Here is a 20035-nt window from a genome sequence, read left to right as displayed (position 1 = left end):
GCTGGAGAACGGGAATGTGGAGCTGGGCTGTGCTGCCCTGCCACATCCTGGCCCCTGCTGTCACAGGCAGCATGTCCCACACCCCCACTCCGGGCTCACGGAGCCCCTTGGCACATCCCAGGATGTTTGCAGTCCTGAGACCCTGATTCATGGTACCATCACCTTAAACCTGTCTGCAGTCTGGTTTTGGCAGAAACGGGGGCCAAAGCTTCTTGTTCTGTCCCACAAGTACAGCCACGTGCCCCTGTTCAGCTGTTGGTTTGTGTGCTCTTGAACTATGGCCTGTTTGGTTTGGAGCATTTCTTTGATTTATCTGGAATTCAGGAATCAGAGCACCTTCAACCCTGGCCTTGTCTGTGTTCAGAGGCTGTTTGGATTACTGATGGCATCCTGGTACTGCACTCGGCAAAGGGACTAAGCTTAGGACAGGCCACCCCCTTGTTATCCCATGGGGCCCCTGAACTGCTCTGTTTTCCAGCCAGGTGTCTGCAGAGCTTAATTTAGTTCTTCCCAACACCTCCTTGCTTTAGATTGTGATGTTCATCACACACAGGGAAGTGTAAGTGCAGTGGAGCTGGGGAAGGGTCCTGAGCGTGAGTCCTAATGTTGTGTCAGAAATGAAGGGATTTAGCCCTAAACACACATTTTGCTAAAGGGGCAAATCCCAAGCACAGACCAGACACCCTTACCCTCTATACCACACCCTTCTACTTGTGGGGGTTTTTTTAATCAACATGAATTAGGAATGAAAGTGAGGGAAACAGGATCCTGGGGTCTCTAATTTTAGGCTGCTCACCAGGTATTTGCCTGTGTCAGAGCAGCAGACAACCAAGCATCAGAGCAGCCCAGCCTCTCATGGGTCTCGGTTCTTGTAAGCTTAAAACTTCAGCCTATGGGAGTTTAAATAAAAATCTCTTTCTAAACACACCTGTTTCATGTCAATCAAGTGTATCATCAGCTTCATCGATCTGTCAAGTTACAGGATGACAAAGACATAAGAAAACCAAAAAAAAGCTGTTGTTTGCAGTCATGCAATATGAAAAGTTTCTCAGCCTTAGCACAAGAACAGCAGGATTTTTGTACACGCTCGTCCTTACTTCTTCTTTCTTGAATAAGAGGCATCAGCATCCTGGAGGGAGAAGACATTAAATCAGAATTTCCCCACCCAGCTTCCTGCTGTGTTAAGTCTTTCACTCATAGTGTTGTTTTTATTTTGAAACAGCTTGTGACAGTGGGCAGTTACAGTGTGAAAGCACAAAGTTTTAAGCTGCATGTGCCGCACTTATTTTTGCATTTCCTGCTCTTGCAGTACTTTAACAGGGTGAGGTTTTGTACCAAATTCAGCAAAAACAAAGTGAGAATAAATAGCATCTACCAGGGAGCACTTCAGGAACAGAAAGCTGCCCTGCATATCAGGGCTGTAAGTGTGAGTGAGGAGCAATGCAGTTCCAACATTCCCACAGCAGGAGAGTCAGCAGAGCGAAACAAGCAAGCAGAGGAGACAGGGACACACTGCACACTCACAATTCCACTCTTGAAGTTCTGTATCCTCCTCTTGCCCATCCTGTTCATGAGCCACCAGGCCCAGGTGGGCGCGTACTGCCACAGGTAGCACACGGCCAGGTAGGGGTGGTCGCTGATCCAGGCCTCCTTCACGTCGTTGGCCACACTCACCAGGGTGAGCCGGGCACAGCGATCCGTGGGCATCTTGTGGGACTGGTCCCCACTGTTCTCGAGGGACTGAGGGGGGAACAGAGCAGGGAGGGGTTAGAACTGGATCCTGGGAGTGACAGAGGGAGGAAAAGGGCCAAGCTCTATGTGACAGACACACTCCTCCCTGTTTCCCCACAAGCAGAACTCATCCAGAGACTGGGGCAGAGGAACCCATCCCTCACTATCCTCTGGTTTTCAGTGTGGGAACACTTCCCACCTTCCTTCGGCTCAAATAAAGCACACTTTTAATTAATGCCTCTATTGATGGGTCAAAGGTTTAAAAAAAAAAGGTTCTCCAGGCTCTGTCCTGCTTTAGCAGGGCTTCCACTTGATGGTGTTTATTGAACAAGTTCCCCCATCCGCAGCTCTGAGGAATGGGAACTCTCCAGTTCCCAGCTGTGCCTGCCCCATTCTACCCTAAAAGTTACTCAAGTAACCAAGTTAGTAGATGAGGTCACATTCCCCATTAACTTAAATATTCCTGCCAGTTCTCTTCATCTCAACCAAGAGAAAAGCACCCAGCTGCTTTGGAGTAGGGACATCAACCCAAGGTCTTGTCCCCGTGTATCATTTAGTTAACATAAACCACAGCCCTGTGGACTAGTGCACATTTCACTCCAGTAACAACAGGCTGCTCTAGCAATCTGTCCTTCTGTTTCACAGGGAAAAGCAGTTCTGGTCTAGATTTGCTCCTCCTCCCTGGTCTTCTGCCACACCAAAATCTGAGGAATATGTTTTGCAAGCTTTCACCATTGTTCAAAAAGAACATCTTTTCTTACACGCCAGTCAGAAGTTTTGCAACACAAAAATCATTCCAGAACACGATTCGGCAACGAGAGATCCCCTTCCTGTCACTGGTGGGTTATCCCAAGCTTCAAATCGATTAAATTTAGGGCAGATTACAGTCTGATGTATCACAGTAGCAATTTTTGCCAGCTGCTTTGTCAGACAGCCTTTACTAAAAGCCATTGTGCTGTTGGAAGGTTTTGCTTTTCCTCCTGGAACAATCCCTAACAGGAAAGGAATGCACAGCTCGTGTCAGCTGAGCCGGGGCTGTGCCAGCAGCAGCGTCACCCACCAGGGCACAGCGTGACCAGGGCAAACAAAACCCTACCTGTGCAGCAAGGACAGCACTCCTAGGCAGAGCTGTATCCAGAAAATCCTGGCTTTCCCCCCAAAACTGCAGCACAGTGGCTGTACAATATATTTTACTATACTTGGGTTGTATGTGTTAGAAGAGAGAAGGCATAACCATTATCAAACTCAATTTTCATTTGACAGAGACTTGATACCACAAAGAATGACAAGACTATAGACAGTTCTGCACCACTCAAAGGACTTCTTGGTAAGAAGACGAGGTTAGTGTTTGCTAGGAGGACAAAACCAGACAAAAGTACCCCACAAAAGGATCACTGGCCCCACAGGAAAAGTTGGGTTTGTCACAACAGAACTGAGTCCTTACCTTTGCAAGATTCTCAGTAAAGACATTTTGGATAATCTGGGACTGTACAGGCCCTGGGCAGATTTGGATAATGCTTATCTCAGGGTAGTCAGTCAGCTCGGTCCGCAGAGAATTAAAGAATCCCTAGAAGACAAGAATATAGTGAAATCTTCCTCTGCCATGTTTTCTGCAAGGTTTAACTGATGACACCTTTTCATAAAAATTTATGCTACAAAGAAAACAGCATTCCACTAAAAGCAGTTCCTACTACTTTCTGTGACTTTTCACAATCAATGGCTAATTTAGCATTTTATCTGCAGTTACAGACATTGATATATAAAGCAGTGAGGAATCTATCCTCATCTTACCAAACACACAATTTCTCTAAACTACAGCCACATTCTGCTGTCCCTGTACTGAGGCCAGGCCTTGCTGTTTGGCAGTAGAAATGCCACCAATCCTAAGAATTGCAACATCATGGAAATCACCCTTTTGCAGGTGAATTGACACTTGGGGTAAGATTAAAGAGTTTACACAGTGTCTATGAAGTAAGTGAGGAAGAAAAGGAGGAAAATTTTCAGCATAGCAAAGTCAAAAATGCACCCTGACACTTCAGGGGTTTAATCTGCAGCACTGAATCTACTGCAGAGTTTGAAACTGGCATCCACATTGATAAAAATCTGATTTCAGCTCAGGAATATGCTACCAGTGTATCCAAGTTAAACTAAAATTACAAAAATTGCAAGTACTTCTTTTCTTTAAGCTAAGAGGATACAAGGTTTTCCGAATCTCTGTAGCAATTCACATTTAGACAGCAACTATTATGGGAAACACGGCCAATTCAGAAGGCTGCATTCCACCAAAGCTGCTGGTCAAGCATTGTGCAAGATGATTTAGCCAACACCCCATCATGTCTTATCTCAGACATGGTTACCAACGGTTCCCTGTATCTATTCCAACGTGTAATTTTGTGTCACAACGGAGACACAGAGTGAGCACAGGCTGATAAACTTCTCCCACTGTAGTAAAATTTTATCACTTTACTCCCATCCAGCTTGGGAGGAGGGCTGGCTGACCCAGAGCTCTTCCCCGAGCTGCAATACAGGCTAAAACCAGTCAGATATGGGCCTGTGGTGACACAGAACCATCACCTGGGACAAGCCACCAAAGCTCAGCAAGGAGCAGCACACTCTGACCAAGAACATGGGCTCCAATTGCCCAGTTGCTGGTGGCTAATTTTAGTTCATGGATTTCCTACAGGCTTTGCAGATCAGTTCCCTAAAAACACTGAGCAGGAATTTAAAGGCATGAGTACCTGCTGGCCCCAGATCTGGGGCTGGATCTTCACAGCATGTGAGCAAATCTGGAGAGGACTAAATTCTAACATTAGACACACTTATGTGCCCAGAAATCTGCTCCTGGACAGATGGGAATCTGCTGGCCTTCCAGTTGTTTTGGATTAAAAAGCAGGCCCTCCCCTGGCTCCTCCACCCCTGTGGGCACCAAAAGGGCTGTATTCTATCCACCACTCCAGGCTAATGCTATATCCCAACCTGCATTTTCCTCACCCCTTCCTTCCCTGAGCCCACTTCTTGCAGAAAAGCCTCAAAACCCCCAAGTTGTGCAGTCCTGTCACAAAGGCCGTGCTGTCAGTCCAGCTGAGGATAAAGTCACACATAACAAGACACTTAGACCACACTCCCCCACCACTCCCTGTCCATTTGAGGTGAGGAACAGAACTGGCTCCCATTTTGCCTGAAGGGAACACACTCAAGATGCACTTCCAGGAGTCAAGGAGGTAGAAGAGAGTGTGTCTGGGAATGCTGTGGTAGAAGGGAAGCCAGACCATGGCTCAGTCACTTGTGATAAAGCTCCTACACCTGCTCAGATGGTGAGATGCTCCTGGGATCCAGGCTGTACCTAAAACTGGGCACCTGAGCAGCCACACGGAGGCACACAGCAGCAGCCAGCTCTGTGGGCACTGTCGAAGTCAGGGTGATTTCATTAAAGGCTGCACAGCCTGTAAGCATGAAATGTGAGCAGCCAGAGATGCCAGCGAGCTCCTGCTCCTGCTCTACAGCCATTCTGCTGCCCCACATCCTTGCCTCATGCTGCAGCTCTGAGGTTTTCCACCAGAGAAGAGGCACACACTTCACCAGCAACACAGGAGGGCCAGGACACTCAGTCAGCTGAAATCCTGGCTGATGCACACAGACAAGAGCCTCTTGAAAACCAGAATCTTACAAAGACTCAGTCCCCTCCGGAGGCTCTGTGTACAGTATGTACATGTTTTCTAATTCCAGCACTTATCCTTGATATTCAAAGACAGCTGGCATGAAATACGTCTACTTCCTCCCAGAAGAGAAGCTTTCAATTCCTCAGAAAGAAAAGTAAGTGCTCTCTCTTCTTGAAATTCAGACAGGAACAAGCCCAGATTTGGGAGCAATAAAGGAACTCCAGTGCAAGAGGGAGAACCCAAGTGTTTCCACCAAGCCCAGACTGAAGGCAGCTCTGGCATTCAGGCACAGAATGTGTGGCACAGGAACTTCTTTCAGCCATCTCTGGGTCTTTCCAGCTTAGTGACAAATCCTAGAAGATGCTGAAGAAGGCAAGGCTGAAATAACTGCTACCCTGACAGAAGTACTTAGGAATTCCACTCATGACCAGACAGTGAACAAAGAGAGGAGCTGTTGCTGCTCAGTGCAGTCCCTGTGCTTCTCAGACAAGCTCCTGATGAAGGAACATTTTGAAGGCCACCATTTCTGATCCACTCCCCATGGCACCAATTAGATGAATTCCAACTGGGTGAATGGCACATGATCTCCACGAGCATCATCCCTCCAGGAGAGAAAATGCACCAGGCAGATGCAAGCTCCCATGGACTTGACTCATGCTCTTACAGCACTCCCAGCACTGAAATAAAGGGTAATTTCATCAGTAGAACATTGTTATGAAGAATTCCAGTTGGCATGAATCAAAGCATGATTGTTTCAAGAACAGATTCTAATTCTAGGCAGAATTCCTTCCTTCCTCCTACAACTGCCATTTAAAGGAATTAAAAAATAACATTAAAAAAAATGGAAAAAAAAAATCACAAGCAAAAGGAAGGACTTTTTTCAAAAAAAGGTGTAATTAAGATTGCAGCATTAAGGGTGTCAGTTGTGATATAGACTCCATGGCATGAATTTAAAAAAGCAACAGAACAAGCCAAAAAACATGACAGATGAATCTGTGTCAGATGGGCTCACATGTTTAATAACTGGTGGCTTAAACACAACCTTCAGGAAGATCTCAGAATACAGGTGAATATATTCTGGGAAAGCATCACTTTATGCTTTGGCTTATTTTTCCCTCCCTTCTTCCAGTCTCCATTTCTTCTTGGTCAGCATCAGAAATGGGCTACAGGGCTGTCTGAGGAGGGCTGCCATTCCTACAGAATTCCTTTATCTGAAATGCACTGGAAGTGTGTTATTTCAAAAAAGTTTTTCCTAGTTTTTGGGGGCTTCGTGCCCTTATCTAGCTGTAAGTCCTGACCAATAAAAGACTCCAGGCAGAGTATTTCCAAAATCTGTATTGCAAGTCGTGTTTCAACACCTGCAATTAGTGTTTGTAGAATTACTGTGAAAGAAACAAGGAAGCAGGTTTGGAGTCTGGCCTGGTTATTGAGCAGAGGTAGAGCTAATAGAGATAGAAGCAGTTCAGTCAGCTTATTTTAATTAATTTTAGTAAACCATGTCTTCAAAACTTTGTCTGTCCTCTCAGTCTTAACATGAGGTTCAGAATTCTGAGTTATTTTTAAAGCAACACGTGAATTCCTTGTGCTCTGCAATTAATTAGCCATGCTTGGCCCAACTGCACCACACCCAAAGATAATTTAACCGAAAGAACATTTAATAAATAAAGGAGCATGAAGGGAAGTCAGCCTTCTGCTCATTGCATTCTTCTAATTTAAATCTACCAGGCTTAACCCAAAAGCTGGCCTGTAATGGGCAATTCCAGCATTCACTGCAATGAAGAGCAGCAGATCTCTCCCCATCAGTAACTGAAAAATGTTGTTAGCAGAGACCTGTCACCATCTTCTACATCTTCATCTTTTCAAGAGGCTTTGCAATGTCAGCCACTGGTTACATTTTTGTTGTCGGCGGTCAAATTGTCGAAAAGATACTGATCCCTCGGCTTAAGCAGCTGTTTGCTCTGTTCATGTGCTGAAATGCAGCAGGGAGTAAGAAGTTGCCAGTTTTTAAACCATCACTGAGCACAGCTGAAGTTTGTTTTACTGAGATCAAAATGTACATTAGCAGGAGGCCAAGCAGTGGTGAAAGACAAATATGTCTAAACAAATTCACTAGTCAAACAAGTGATTCCTCAATGATACAGGCAGAAACTTTTCTGAGCTCCTCTTTTATGTTTTTCTACTCAAGTGACACCACTTTCAAAAAGTTTTTCCAGGCAATATTAAATGCTAAGTGTCAAGCAGAAGATAACTTCCTACGGCACTGGGAGCTGCCAGTTCTTCACACCACAGAAAGACACAGAACTGTTGGGAAGAGTCGTTCAGCTGTTCCCAGATGGATCAGGAATTCTCATTTCTCTGAGTACTCTGCTTTTCCACTCACTGTTCTCACTTCACTGTCCTAAAGATTTCCTCAAGTCTTAAAACTCTCACCAGTGATTCTTTCTCCCTAAACGAATTAAGACCATTAGGGCTCTATATGCAACAGAATAATCCTCTCATAGAGGTGTTCCCTCATCTGAAGGCCAGAGGCTGAGGTCTTGTGTTACACTGCAATTTAACCATGTAGTGGTTAGAACCAGCTAAGCTGGCACTTGAATTCCAGTCAGGCAGATATATCTACTGTGGGAGCTGAGTTATTTCACATTTCAGAGCAAATTAATCTTAAAGGACTTCCAATACCTGAGGATGTCGCATGCACGGCGTGAAATTTCAGGTGAGACTTGTGTTTTCTGCACAGAACAAGGCCCTCTGCTACAGCCCTGGTACTGGTCCACTTAATTAACTTAATTAACTTCCAGACTGTAACTCACCTGCAGAGCGTGCTTGCTGGCACAGTAGCCAGTGGCAAGAGGAGCTCCCATGATGCCCATCACACTGCTCACAGTGACAATCTTCCCTTTCTTCCTCTGGATCATGTGATTCAGGACATACTTTGTCAGAGAGATGGTGCCCAGGTAGTTGAGTTCAATGATGGCACTGTAGACATCCAGGTTTGTATCCACGAACAAGGAGCGTTGGGAGCGCCCACCATTGTTGACCAAAACATCAATCTCAGGAAAGATACAGAGATAAATTAATATAAACACAATTTCCTTTAATATTTGTGGTTCCTCAGGCAATCCAGTGACATCAAGTTGGTGTTTAGACCTTGGCAATGATTATTTGGCACTTTTATAATCATTTGGCAGCGATTATTTGGGTTTTGCTGAAATCCAGAAGCAAGCGGCAGAAGGGACAAAAATTCAGGTACTTTTTGGTGAGTTTAATACTGAAACTGAATAAAAATATAGACACTGCTGAATTTATCACACAGTAAAATAAAAGTGAAATATGAGCATAAATGGAGGTCTAGGAGACAAAGTAGTTTAACCCAGAAGCACATCTTACCTTGCCAAAATGCTTGAGCACACTGTTGGTTGCAGCTTCATGAGAGGATCTGTCAGTCAAGTCGAGACGCAGAACAAGGATATCATTTTCAGTCAGGCTGCTAATCTCTGAAAAACAACCATGAAGGGAATGGGAGCCAGTAAGATTCCCAACATAACAACTGTGGGCAACATAACATGCTTTTAAACACCACATTTTCACAGACACCAAGAAACCATAACATCAAATTGGAAATAAAATGCTTGCTTTGTTTCCATTTTGATCCCCACGTAGAATCTATTTTTAATCTGTTCCTACCAAGTGTTTTCCCATCATTGGTTTTTGTATGTGAAAAGCTTGACTTTATTAAACAGGCTTGGTAGCACAATACAGAAGTTTCACTTCTCCAAATAAATTGCAATAGTTGGGAGTAAAATCCAACAAACTTTTCACAGAGGGATTCAGAAGCACATCGGGAGCCCTGACACTTTGCTTGGATGTCAACAGGTCAAGCCTGTTTATTCCTGACAACAGGACTCACACATTCAAACCCAAAACACAACACACATACCTGAATAGCTATGAGGCAAAGTCTATAGAAGCTGAATTATTGGGGGCTTTTTGGGAGGAGGTAGAAGGCTTTTGTTTAACTGACAGCTTTTAATGTATCCATCCCCTGAAATAAAAGTCAGCTGCCATCAAGTTCCAGCCTTTTTGTTGTGTTTTTCCCCCACTGTCTCTTCAGAACAACTGACCTTTTCCATAGAAGGCATTTCTTGAGCAGTGATTTGTTACCCTGGTGTTTTGGGGCAGATGACTCACAAAAACAAAATCTTCATCATTTCAAGCTTTTTTTTTAACTACATCTAACAAGAATTTTTACATTATTTGTATTAGTTTGTTGGTGTTATTTTTTTTTTTCCTAAATCAATTCCTAGCCATATCTAAGCGCAGTTGCTCCCCTTTAAGCAGCTGCCCTCTTCAGAGAGCCTTAGGCTTTGATTTTTTAATTACTACTTCTTGCAAATACAGGGGAAGTTGAACTTTGTCTTAACAGTGATGTAGAAATATAGAAGTTACTTAAACCCATGAGTTGCCTCTGTTCAAAGGTCAGTAGTATTTAAGATACTGGTTAAAATAAACTCATCTGTCTGGTTTAAAGTTAGTAGTATTTCCATTTATTGCTCCCTCCATGTGCATTTTCTCCTCCATTTCTTCCAGAAATGCAGCAGTAAAATGTAGTTTAAGCTGCCCTCTCAGGGCCACACCTCTACCTCTGCTGCTTGAAGCAGATTTGCACAGCTGAAACCTGTTGGGGTGTGGATGTTTCTGCCATGGATTAACAAGACCACATGGTCAGCCCAGCCATGAAAGATACACAGAGGAGAAAGCAAAGAGCAGAGGAAGAGACACAGACTGCGGGTAAGGAAGGAAGTGCTCTTTTATAAGATGTAAGAAACTTCTGACATCAGGAAATTTCAAACCAGAAACCTTGTTTTGGAGCAGTCTGTTGCCCAGTTTGATTTCCACCCCCCAAAGCATTCAAACCACACATCTCTAGCAGCTTCCTTAGTTCTTTTCTAGGCTAAGGGATCCTTACTTCAGGCACTCCTCACAGACAGCTTTTATAAAAACCAAGCATTCCTGTTACCCTTTTCTAAACTCCTTCTCCCATTCACTAGCCCACTGTTTTCCTGGCTGATGACCAGCACTGTGCCCACTGTAGAAGGCACATATATGTCCCAATTTATACACTGCCAGAATGGTGTTCCTCATTGCTTTTACTAATAAACCCTAATATTCCACTGCCCCTTTTGCCTGCTACCAAAGTGATGTTTTAAAGGGAACAATTTCTGGATATCCAGAAAAAATACTTGGTCCCAAGTGGGAGACCTTAGTTTAAAGTTCATTGCTCAGGTTTCAGATCAGTAACTCTTTCCAATACATGTTGATCCAAGGTAGCAGTTTCTCGTAACATCATAAACACTATATCTCAGAAGTATTTTCCAGCTCTTCAGCATTTCCTCTTCTGCCTTTTATTTCTCCCTTGTATAAATGCCCTTCAGCAGAGGTTGAGCTTTCAGCAGAGGCTGATCAACAAGACCTCTTGGGGTCCATTTCAACCTCAATTACTGTATAATTCTTGAACTTATAGATGGCCTGTCACTCATTTGGCCTATCCATAATTAAATCATATTTGACCTTTGCCAAACCGAGAAACATCCCCTCCCACTCCTTTTTTTTTTTCCTTTTTAGGGCTTTTGAGAGAAAACAGCCTCCAGCATTCTGACAAAAGAAAGGGAAAGAGTGGTTGGGGAAAATAGAGAAGCCTCTTGCAGGAGCTGTGTGAGTTATACAAGTTGTTTTCTCTCCCTCCTGCCCAAGTGCAATGAAGTGTTGAGTTGGCATATGCATGACTCAACAGGTATTACCATGGCTCTCACAGTCCTTTCCCTCTCTCTCTTTCTCCCCCTCAGCTTTTAAGCAGTGTAGAATGCACAAACCTGTACCACAGGGTGGTGTCACTAAACTTTGGACAAGATATATGTGCTTGTTTCTGACACACGGCTCAGTTGCTGCTGCGTTCAACCTCTACAGCAGGCATGGTGCAGTCTATGAGCTCCAGTTATGCCCCATAAATCAGCCAAATTCATACTGATGTTGTTCATTGCAGCTCACACTTCATCTACCCCACATCACTCAAACCTTACAGGACAGTCTTGAACTCAGCTGCAAAGACAAAGCATGCAGGTGGAAACAGGGACAGGCTATCCAGGAAGCACGTGGACCCACTGGACAAGCATGCAGGGATGGAATCAGGAAAATCAACACCCAGGTGGAGTTGAAACTGAAATTTCCATTGGACTTGAGGAATGTGAAAGGCAGCAAAGGCTCCACAGGTATAGCAGCAGCAAAAGAGAGACCAAAGACAGGGTGAGCTCACTGCTGGATGGGGATGGTGAGGAAGAACTGATAAAATGCACAGGAAAACGTGAGGTACTTATTGACTTCTTTGCTTCAGTCTTCTCTGGCAAGATCTCCTCTCAAGTCTCCCACACTCCTGAGGCTACACTCTGGGGAAGGAAACACTGCCTAGAGTCAGACAAATCAGGGACAAAATGCACATACAAGCAGGACAATATATGCATCCATGATTTACAAGAGCTGACCAATGTCACTCCTTTTTGGAATGTTCTTCTAAGCGGAGTAGCTCCCCAGGGACAGGAAAAAAACAAGTGTCATACAGCCTAACTTCAGTCCTTGGGAAAATTATGTGGCAATTCCTCCTGAAAGCAATTTCTAAGTAGGTGAAGGACAAGAAGGAGTGTGGGAAAAGCCATCATGGATTTAGCATGGCCATATACTGCCTGACCAACTCAATTGCTTTTTGTGATCAGCTGTGGTATCCCTCCATGATCAATATGTTTGAATATATTCATTAATGAACCAGATGATGGGGAAAAAACCCACAGGTTTTCACAAAATTTTGGTTTAACATCAAGTTCAGAGGAGCAGCTGCTGGAGGGAAGGCCTGCCATGCAGAGGCCCCTTAACAAGCTTTAAGAATATTCTGACAAAGCTCATTAAGCTCAATAAATTAAAATGCAGATTTTCACACCTGGGACAGGACGATGCTCTGCAGTACTGCAGGCCAACACTCAAAGGGTCAGGGATCAGCTCTCCAAACAAGACCTGGGGTCCTGATGGAAGGACAGCAGCAAGCTGAGTGCAAGCCAGCAACTGGCTCTGGCAGTGACAAATGCTAATGGGCTGCACTAGTAAAAGCAGACTGAGGGAAAGTGATTTTTAAGAGCTTCTGCACAGCATTCTAAGACTGCACCTAGAGCACTGTGTCTAATTTTGGACCCCGTAGCTCAAAACAAATACTGATGAACTGGAGATAGTGTAGCAAAGGGCCACTAAGTTGGTTAGGGTGGCTGGCACACATAACAGTCAAGGAAAAGAGTGGAAGACAGATTTACACAGCCTTGAGAAGCAAAGGATAAAAGTGGAAGTGGGTCCAGTTACTACCTTCCACTGCTCAAAAGCTGGCTGTGGAAAACATGAACTATCACAGAATCACAGAATGGTTTAGGTTGGAAGGAACCCTAAATATCACCTTGTTCTAAAGCCCTCTGCCATGAGCAGGGACACCTTCCACTATCCCAGGTTGCTCAAAGCCTCATCCAGCCTGGCATTGGACACTTCCAGGGATGGGGCAGCCACAGCTTCTCTGGGCAACCTGTCCCAGGGCATCACCAGCCTCAAAAGCAAGAATTTCTTCCAAATATCTAATCCAAACCTGGTTTCTGTCAGTTTAAAGCCATTTCCCCTTGTCCTGTCACTTCATGCCCTAGTTTTGTTTCTGTGTTACTGAAGAGTTTCCAATATTCCTACTGATCAGACCGTCGGTTAAAGTTCAGCAGTAAATTTTGCAAAGCACAGGGCTACCTAAGACTTTCAAGCTTGTATATGGCACAGCTCAGACATTCACAGGGTCACTGAAAATTGGCAGAGGCAGAAATCGTCTCTGATAAATCCGTGCTCTCGGTCCCATCACTTGAAATAGTATTTCTGCATATTCCTTAGCACATCACACAAGTATTTCCTGAAAGTGCCTGTCCAGGACTGCAGCTGCTGCCAGCCTGTCTCGTGTTAGGAGTTTTGCAATCACAACAAACAGCCACAGACGCAAACGGTGTCGCAGACTTGTGCTGACCACTGCGTCACACAGCACTGGGGTTTTGTCACGATTGCCACTTAACCACACCATCATCACATGTCCCTCACTTCTTTTCAAATATTAAACTGTTTAAGTGACAGCTTTTTTGAGCCCTCAGACAATAAAACTAAGGAGTGGTGCATTTTTGAAAGTTCCTTGAAAGATTTTCTGAGTAGGCTGCTGCAACTTTCAGCCTTCTAGGCATGTTTGGGTGCTAATCCAAGGAAAACATCTGATTATTCCCTAGCACACCTTCCAAATAGACTGTGGACATTCTGTCAACATTTCTAAGACTGACCTGTCAGTGTGATAATACATTCCACATAAAATACTCCATCCTGAGCTATAGAGGATAAATAGTCTGAAAAAAATGCATAATGTTAATAATGTTCAAACCCTCTACTTACCAGTGTGAATTAACTGCCTGTTCTGCTTGCTGCCAAGCCAGAAAACATGAGAGAAAAAGAGAAACAGGAGGAATGAAGCCAGACTACTGGCTCATTGGGCATATGAAAGCTAACTGGAAGATAACTGAAATAGTTAAATATTTTGCTTCATATTTTTTCCTCTTGATTACAGGAGATCCTCTTCCTTACGCATTCTTAGAACAACTTTTTCTGAACATTTTTATTAGTTCATTGTAGATCCAAAAATGCTGCTAGCAAGGATTTTCTTGCTATTTTCTAAGTACATGAGAGACTCTTCTCTCTCACAGAAGAGGTAGCAGAGTATGTAAACAACCAAGCCACCTGCAACCTTGGAAAGTCTTGTTTATGGTATAGTAGAAAAATATTTTGACAATGGATGTTTTAGGATTTTAGCCAATTCCCCCCAAGGGGTGGCTGGTCCTTTGTCCAATTAGACTATGAAGAAAAAAGTCTATAAAAGAGTTGGTAAAATAATTAAATAAATCAATCTTGCTGCAGAATTCCTGCCTGCTGGATCTTCTCTCCTCCCTCTGGCCACGGGACACAGTGATATACCCTAGGGCCCAGGCCTGCAGTAATAGTTCATTTTCCAAAGAGCAAAGTCGGTTGTCTCTCTGCCTGTAATGTGCACAAACCTGAAGAAAGAATATTTCTTAGTAGCAATCACCTACATGGTTTGGTTCTTTACAGGATGATACCCCTGAGATTGTTTCCTCCATTCCCCACAGCATTTTTTCCATTTCTTAATCTAGTACCTTACAAGAGCACTTGCAAGTGATAATGAGATTTTTAGGTAACAGTGACATGTAGGCAGTTGAAATGCACATCTATACAAAGGCTCCTCACTCACAAAAAGAAGATACCAGTTCTGTATAAAGTTGACTTTCATCATTAAATTTATTGTTGTGATATGTGGGTTAGTGTTCCTGTGAAAATTCCAACCCAGCAAGGGTGGGATTGCTTGCATGAAATGCTAAGTTGTACTTACGAAGGCATTTCTTTTTCACTCTCTGCAGTTCATCCTCCCTTCTGGCAGAGATGGCAAGCAAGGCTCCCAGCTTTGCCAGCTGGTAAGTCAATTCTTCTCCGATGCCACTTGAGGCTCCTGTCACCCAGACAACCTTGCCACGCAGTTCATGTTCTATCAAAAGAATCAAGACAGCAGTTCACACATTGCCAATGCTAGGATAAGCATCTAACTCACTGCAGGGGTGTAATCTGGTGCTGTTTTTAAGAAATATGCTCATTTTGGGGGGTATTACAAAATCCTGACTTCTTTATTTTTTAGTCACATGCAGTTGTGAAATTGTTCATAGTTGTCCTGTTGCCATTTGAACTTTGTTCCAAGGCTAATCTGAATAAACACAGGTTATTTACCTGATGGAAGAAATCTGATTGCATTTCTGCAGGCCATTCACTCATAACAATTCCACTAACCTCATCAAAAACAGCTTCAGAGGAAAAGAGAGAAGAGAATTCTTGGAATTGACAGGAAACCGTTACTGTATTGCAAATACAAACAAAAGCCTAAGCAAATCTTTCCAAATAATGTTTTCATCCCAAAAAATGTTCCAGAGTAGTCGCTGCCAGAGTAAAATTCTCTGAACAAAGACAGCTAATCACAAAAACCCCAATGGGTGTTCAGGCACTTTGTTTTGTATCTGATGCAGGTTAGCTCCTGCACTGGCCAGGGCACAGTACACAGAGTTCCCAGGGTGCAAGTTCATGTGGGAACTCCCCGTGTTCTCACAGCTCCTGCCCTGACACGTTTTTTTAACCTGTAGTAAAAATAAGAGCATCTTGCTCCTTTTACTCCTCTGCTGATATGCCTGTTCCCACTTGTCTACAATCATTCCCACTCCGTGGTACACCTGGGCACTGGGAAAGGCCTTAGTTTTCCAGACATATGTCCAAAATCACCAAATCCCACAGATGGTTGGAATATCACTCAATTAATTCAAGAACATGATTTAGGGAAGAAGGATCACAAATATCAGAGCACTTCCCAGAAGGAATCATTGCCTGACACGTGTCACTGCTCCTCAAGATCAGCCATAGTGAGTATCAGTCTTGGGGAAAATCTGACTCAGAGAACTGCTGACAGGAGCTCTTCTCTCTGTTTCTCAAGTTTGTGCATTCCAACATCTAGCCAACCAAGAAAGATTTCATGGCATAACTCGAATAGCAGAGCTAAATGGAGTTCCTGAGACTTAAAGCCAGTTCCCTTCTGGAAAGGGTCAGAACAGCATTTTTCAGCTCACTGAGACTTAACCGCTCATTTCATTTAGTGAAAGTGCTCCTTTTCCACTGTGGCTGGCGCTGCTTTTACTTCCTGCTCTCTTCGGTGATCAGTTCCTGGTTCTCTCTACACTGTGTTTCAAATTTCTGCTTTTGGAGTCTTAATGACACAAATCCCACAAAGAGACCAGCACCAAAACCCTTTACCTTCAGACAAAAGCAGCGAGCACTCAAGACTGACTATCAGAGCTCAGCTTGACTTTGTGGGGCTGGCAGTGATTATTATTTGTCTTTTCTTAAGCTGACTGTATTTCAGCCAAAGAAAAATCCCTCCTAAAGTCAAGCTTTTGTGGTTTGGGATTGTTTGGAATGTTTTGTTTCTAAAAACACTTACAGCAACAGGAGTCACTTCCCAAAGGAGAGATGTATTCTAAGGTTATGAACTAGGGGGGTGGAAAGAGATGTTCCTGATGGTGTAGGAATATCCACTGTGTTCATCATTAGAACAAATGGCTGCTGTCTGTAAAGCTTATTCACACTCTTTTCCTACAGTTTTATTCCAGTATATTCCAAATTTATTGAATTAATCACAAGAAACATGGGAGTTTGCCTCTCCTATCACATTTTTTTCCTGCAGAAAACCCAAGCAGACAAACACTGCGTGAACAAAACAACACATGGACGTAATTTCAACCCTGCTTACCACACTCATTCCTCTTGCTACTCAAAACAAATCCGTTTCCTCCTACCACTTAGTTTCCCTGTTCCCAACCTGTCTTGGGCAGCTTCACAGCAGTTATTCAGGATCTTGTTCTGTGAACAGAATAATTAACTGAGATAAGGAAAGTTTTCCCACCGATTCCTTAGAGCTGATCATTACCAAGCACTGAGCTACTGAGAGTTAACATAATGGGAAACCTCAAATGCTGGTGTAGAACAAGTACCAAACCATCAGCTTTGCTCCAGAATAAATGTCCTGTTGTTGCTGGAAATAAGTTTAAAAATTAACCGTGCCAAATTAAAAAATAAAAGCAGATTATTCTATTACTAACCATTAACTACTGTGCTACAAGGCATAACAAATGAGAGGCTGAACTGAGTAGCACTGCAAGTAATCCAAAAAGTTGTTTTGTAGCTCTGTTTGGAGGCTTTTCCCAACATTTTATAGCTCTTACAGCACAAGGTTGCCATTTCTTTCAGGAAAAATATTTCAAGTGCTGAAGTTTAAAACAGAACATCCACTCCAGAGCCCTAAAGAATCATACCATTATTCCTAAATTTATGAGCAGGGTTTTCACACATGGAAGGTTCCGTCTTAGCTTGATGATATTAAGCTGCCTGTGAAAAGCAACCAGTGTTTAGGGTGACTTCTATCCACCCAATGAAACACAACACGGAAGGAAAGGCAACCAGCAACCAAAAACCCTTCTCTCCTGACGACACACATATTCAGAGGATGGGAAGCAATCCAGCACCTGCCAATGAATAAATCCAAAAGTCAATTTTCCCTATAGAATTGAATCACTGAATTAGAACCACTCTTACCTACATTAAGGCCTTTCTTTGGAATTATAGTTTATAGCACAAGAAACACTGGAGATCAGTCCACTTTCTGCTAAATACCTTAATCTCCAAAAACTTCAACACCCATAACAATGTTGTAGAAGTGATAACACAATATAATGACTGCAAGAGTGATAGCTCTAATAACAGCTTTAGTTAAAAAACAAGGAATCCACACTTTATTTTCTTAGGCACCCTACATTACATGCACAATATGGAGAGAAGGAAAAGGGAGAATATATCAAATGAAACATCATTTCTAGTGTTTGTCCCTTCTCTTTTTCTACCTGATTTGCTGAATGGTACCATTTCAGCTATGTCTTTTACTTAATTACAAGCACAGAGGCTAGGGGGCAAGGGGATGTGGCCAAAACAAAGCCTACCTCTTATGCTGACAAATTTCTGCCTGATTCTTCTTGTATTACACATTAAAGCAATTCCTTCACAAAACTACTACATTGGTCTTTACATGGGAATTTTTAGAGACTACTTAAAGGGTTTCCAGGCCTTCAGTAATTCTGAAGGCTACATTCGAATAACACTTTCTCTACCCAAGAGAGCTCCTACATCTTGATGTGTATTGCACACAGATGCCTCAGGATAAAACTCCATTTCTATTTGGACTAGTCAAGATTTATCTCTTTTCTCTGCCCTGATTCTTTCTATGTTCTTTACAAAGTCCACACCCGGAGACTTTGCAGTTTTTCTTGCAGCAAGGAACTCCAACCTAGTTCATACAAAACTTTGGGCTGAGTACTCAAAGAGTTACAGGAGATTGTTTGCGCTGATCTAAATTTAGTAATTTTTACAGCTTTATTACTTGTGCTAATCCATCTATAGAGAACAGAAAAGCATGCACATTTTCAGGAAGCTTCTACTGAGAGCAAGAGAAAAGGATGTCTCAGGTTTGTCCTACTCTTCTCTCAAGCCGCTCCTAATGCCAAACTTCACCTGTGCCACCATCCCCTAAGGAATCATGGTCCCAGGCTCAAACCATCACTGCACCATTCCCGATCCACCTTCATGCGATGCAGTCCCTTATCCCTGTCTCAACCCAACAGCCCGTTTCAATTCCCACATGGGACATCTTACACTGTCTCTCATCCCACCTTTTTTCCAATCAGCTTCTGTCCCCACTCTCCACTTCCACCTCAAGCACCAGCAGCTCACAGCAGCCACGAATCCCCACAGCAGGTGGATATTCACAAATTTGTGCCTTTTCTGCCCAAAAACCTCTATTAAGCAAACAAAACCTAGATTTCTAAAGATCTTTGTCCAGAAATAGGGAGAATTGCAGTCAGAATAGAAAGTTCAACACGAACAAGAACTGAAAGTGCCTGTCTAACAGTATTTTATTGAGCTTTTGTCCCCCTAGGTGACAAAGGCAGCACCTTACAGAGATGCAGCGTACACGGGACAGCATCGCGTGCCCAGGCTGGTCGCTGGCGCCGTTCAGGGTACAATTCACGGAAGAGGAAACCCAGACAGCCCCAGCATTAACAATCATGTTTACTTCACCGTAAACACTTTCGACACCCCTGTGAACACAAGATCTGCTTGAAGATGTCAGAACAGGCTGGACCAGAACCTAAACATTTAGGCTACAAAGCCACTCGTCCCGGCCACATGGGCCACGCACCCTCCTCCCTTTCCGAGATGTCTTTCCACACTGTCCCTGTGCCCAGTGCTCGCCGCAGCCTCAGCTGTTCCGCGGGGCCCTGCGAGGACCGGGAACCTGCCCAGAAACTCTGCAAAACAAACAGGTTTGGGCCAAACAAGCCAGCCCTCGGCACAGACCCGCGGGAATTCACGGGTGCGGCTTTTTGGGAGCTGCTTTGCCGGCACGAGGGGCACCACGCGCCTTATCCAGGTAAAAGGCAGGTAAATTACACTTTTGGGGTATTTTTATGGATAACCCCACGGGACACCTGGTGCCACCAGCACCTCTATGCTCCTCGCCACCCCGCTTGCGGAGCGCCCCGCGCCCGCCCCCGGCGCCACCGCGGTCCCCTGCCGGGGCTGCTGGCGGGCGGCATTACCTGGCTTCTTCCCCCACCTCTCGGCCCAGAGCAGCGTGAGGTCCCCGTCGGCCCTGAGCCAGCGCAGCAGCTGCACCAGCAGCGCCAGGAGGGCCCCTCCCGCCAGCACCAGGCACAGCGCGCACCCCCACGCCATCGCCGCCGCCGCCACCCACCCGCACGGCGCCCCTTTATCGGGAGCCGCCCCCGCTGCCCGCAGCCAGCGCCGGCCTCCTCCCCGCCTCCCGCTTGCCTTCCACCCCCGTCCCCTCCCTTCCCCGTCTGCTCCGCTCCGCTCCGCTCGGCCGC

The 20035-nt window shown here is 44.4% G+C and overlaps 1 protein-coding gene across 1 annotated transcript; it reads right to left on the bottom strand.

Annotated features, from left to right (window-relative positions):
- Nucleotides 1-169: 169 nt before the first annotated feature.
- On the bottom strand, nt 170-19903 carry DHRS7 (dehydrogenase/reductase 7). Its single transcript, XM_082283000.1, has 7 exons — nt 19748-19903; nt 14896-15048; nt 8778-8884; nt 8201-8440; nt 3176-3298; nt 1525-1740; nt 170-1129 (listed from the first exon to the last, which is right to left on the bottom strand). The coding sequence occupies exons 1-7, from the start codon at nt 19881-19883 to the stop codon at nt 1094-1096; spliced, it is 1011 nt and encodes a 336-aa protein (XP_082139126.1). The 5' UTR covers nt 19884-19903; the 3' UTR covers nt 170-1093.
- Nucleotides 19904-20035: the final 132 nt, after the last annotated feature.

Source organism: Coloeus monedula (genome assembly GCF_965178545.1).
Source record: "Coloeus monedula genome assembly, chromosome: 6".
Classification (NCBI taxonomy): domain Eukaryota; kingdom Metazoa; phylum Chordata; class Aves; order Passeriformes; family Corvidae; genus Coloeus; species Coloeus monedula.
Note: the sequence above shows the minus strand (reverse complement) of the source record. Positions and strands in the feature narration are given on the sequence as shown.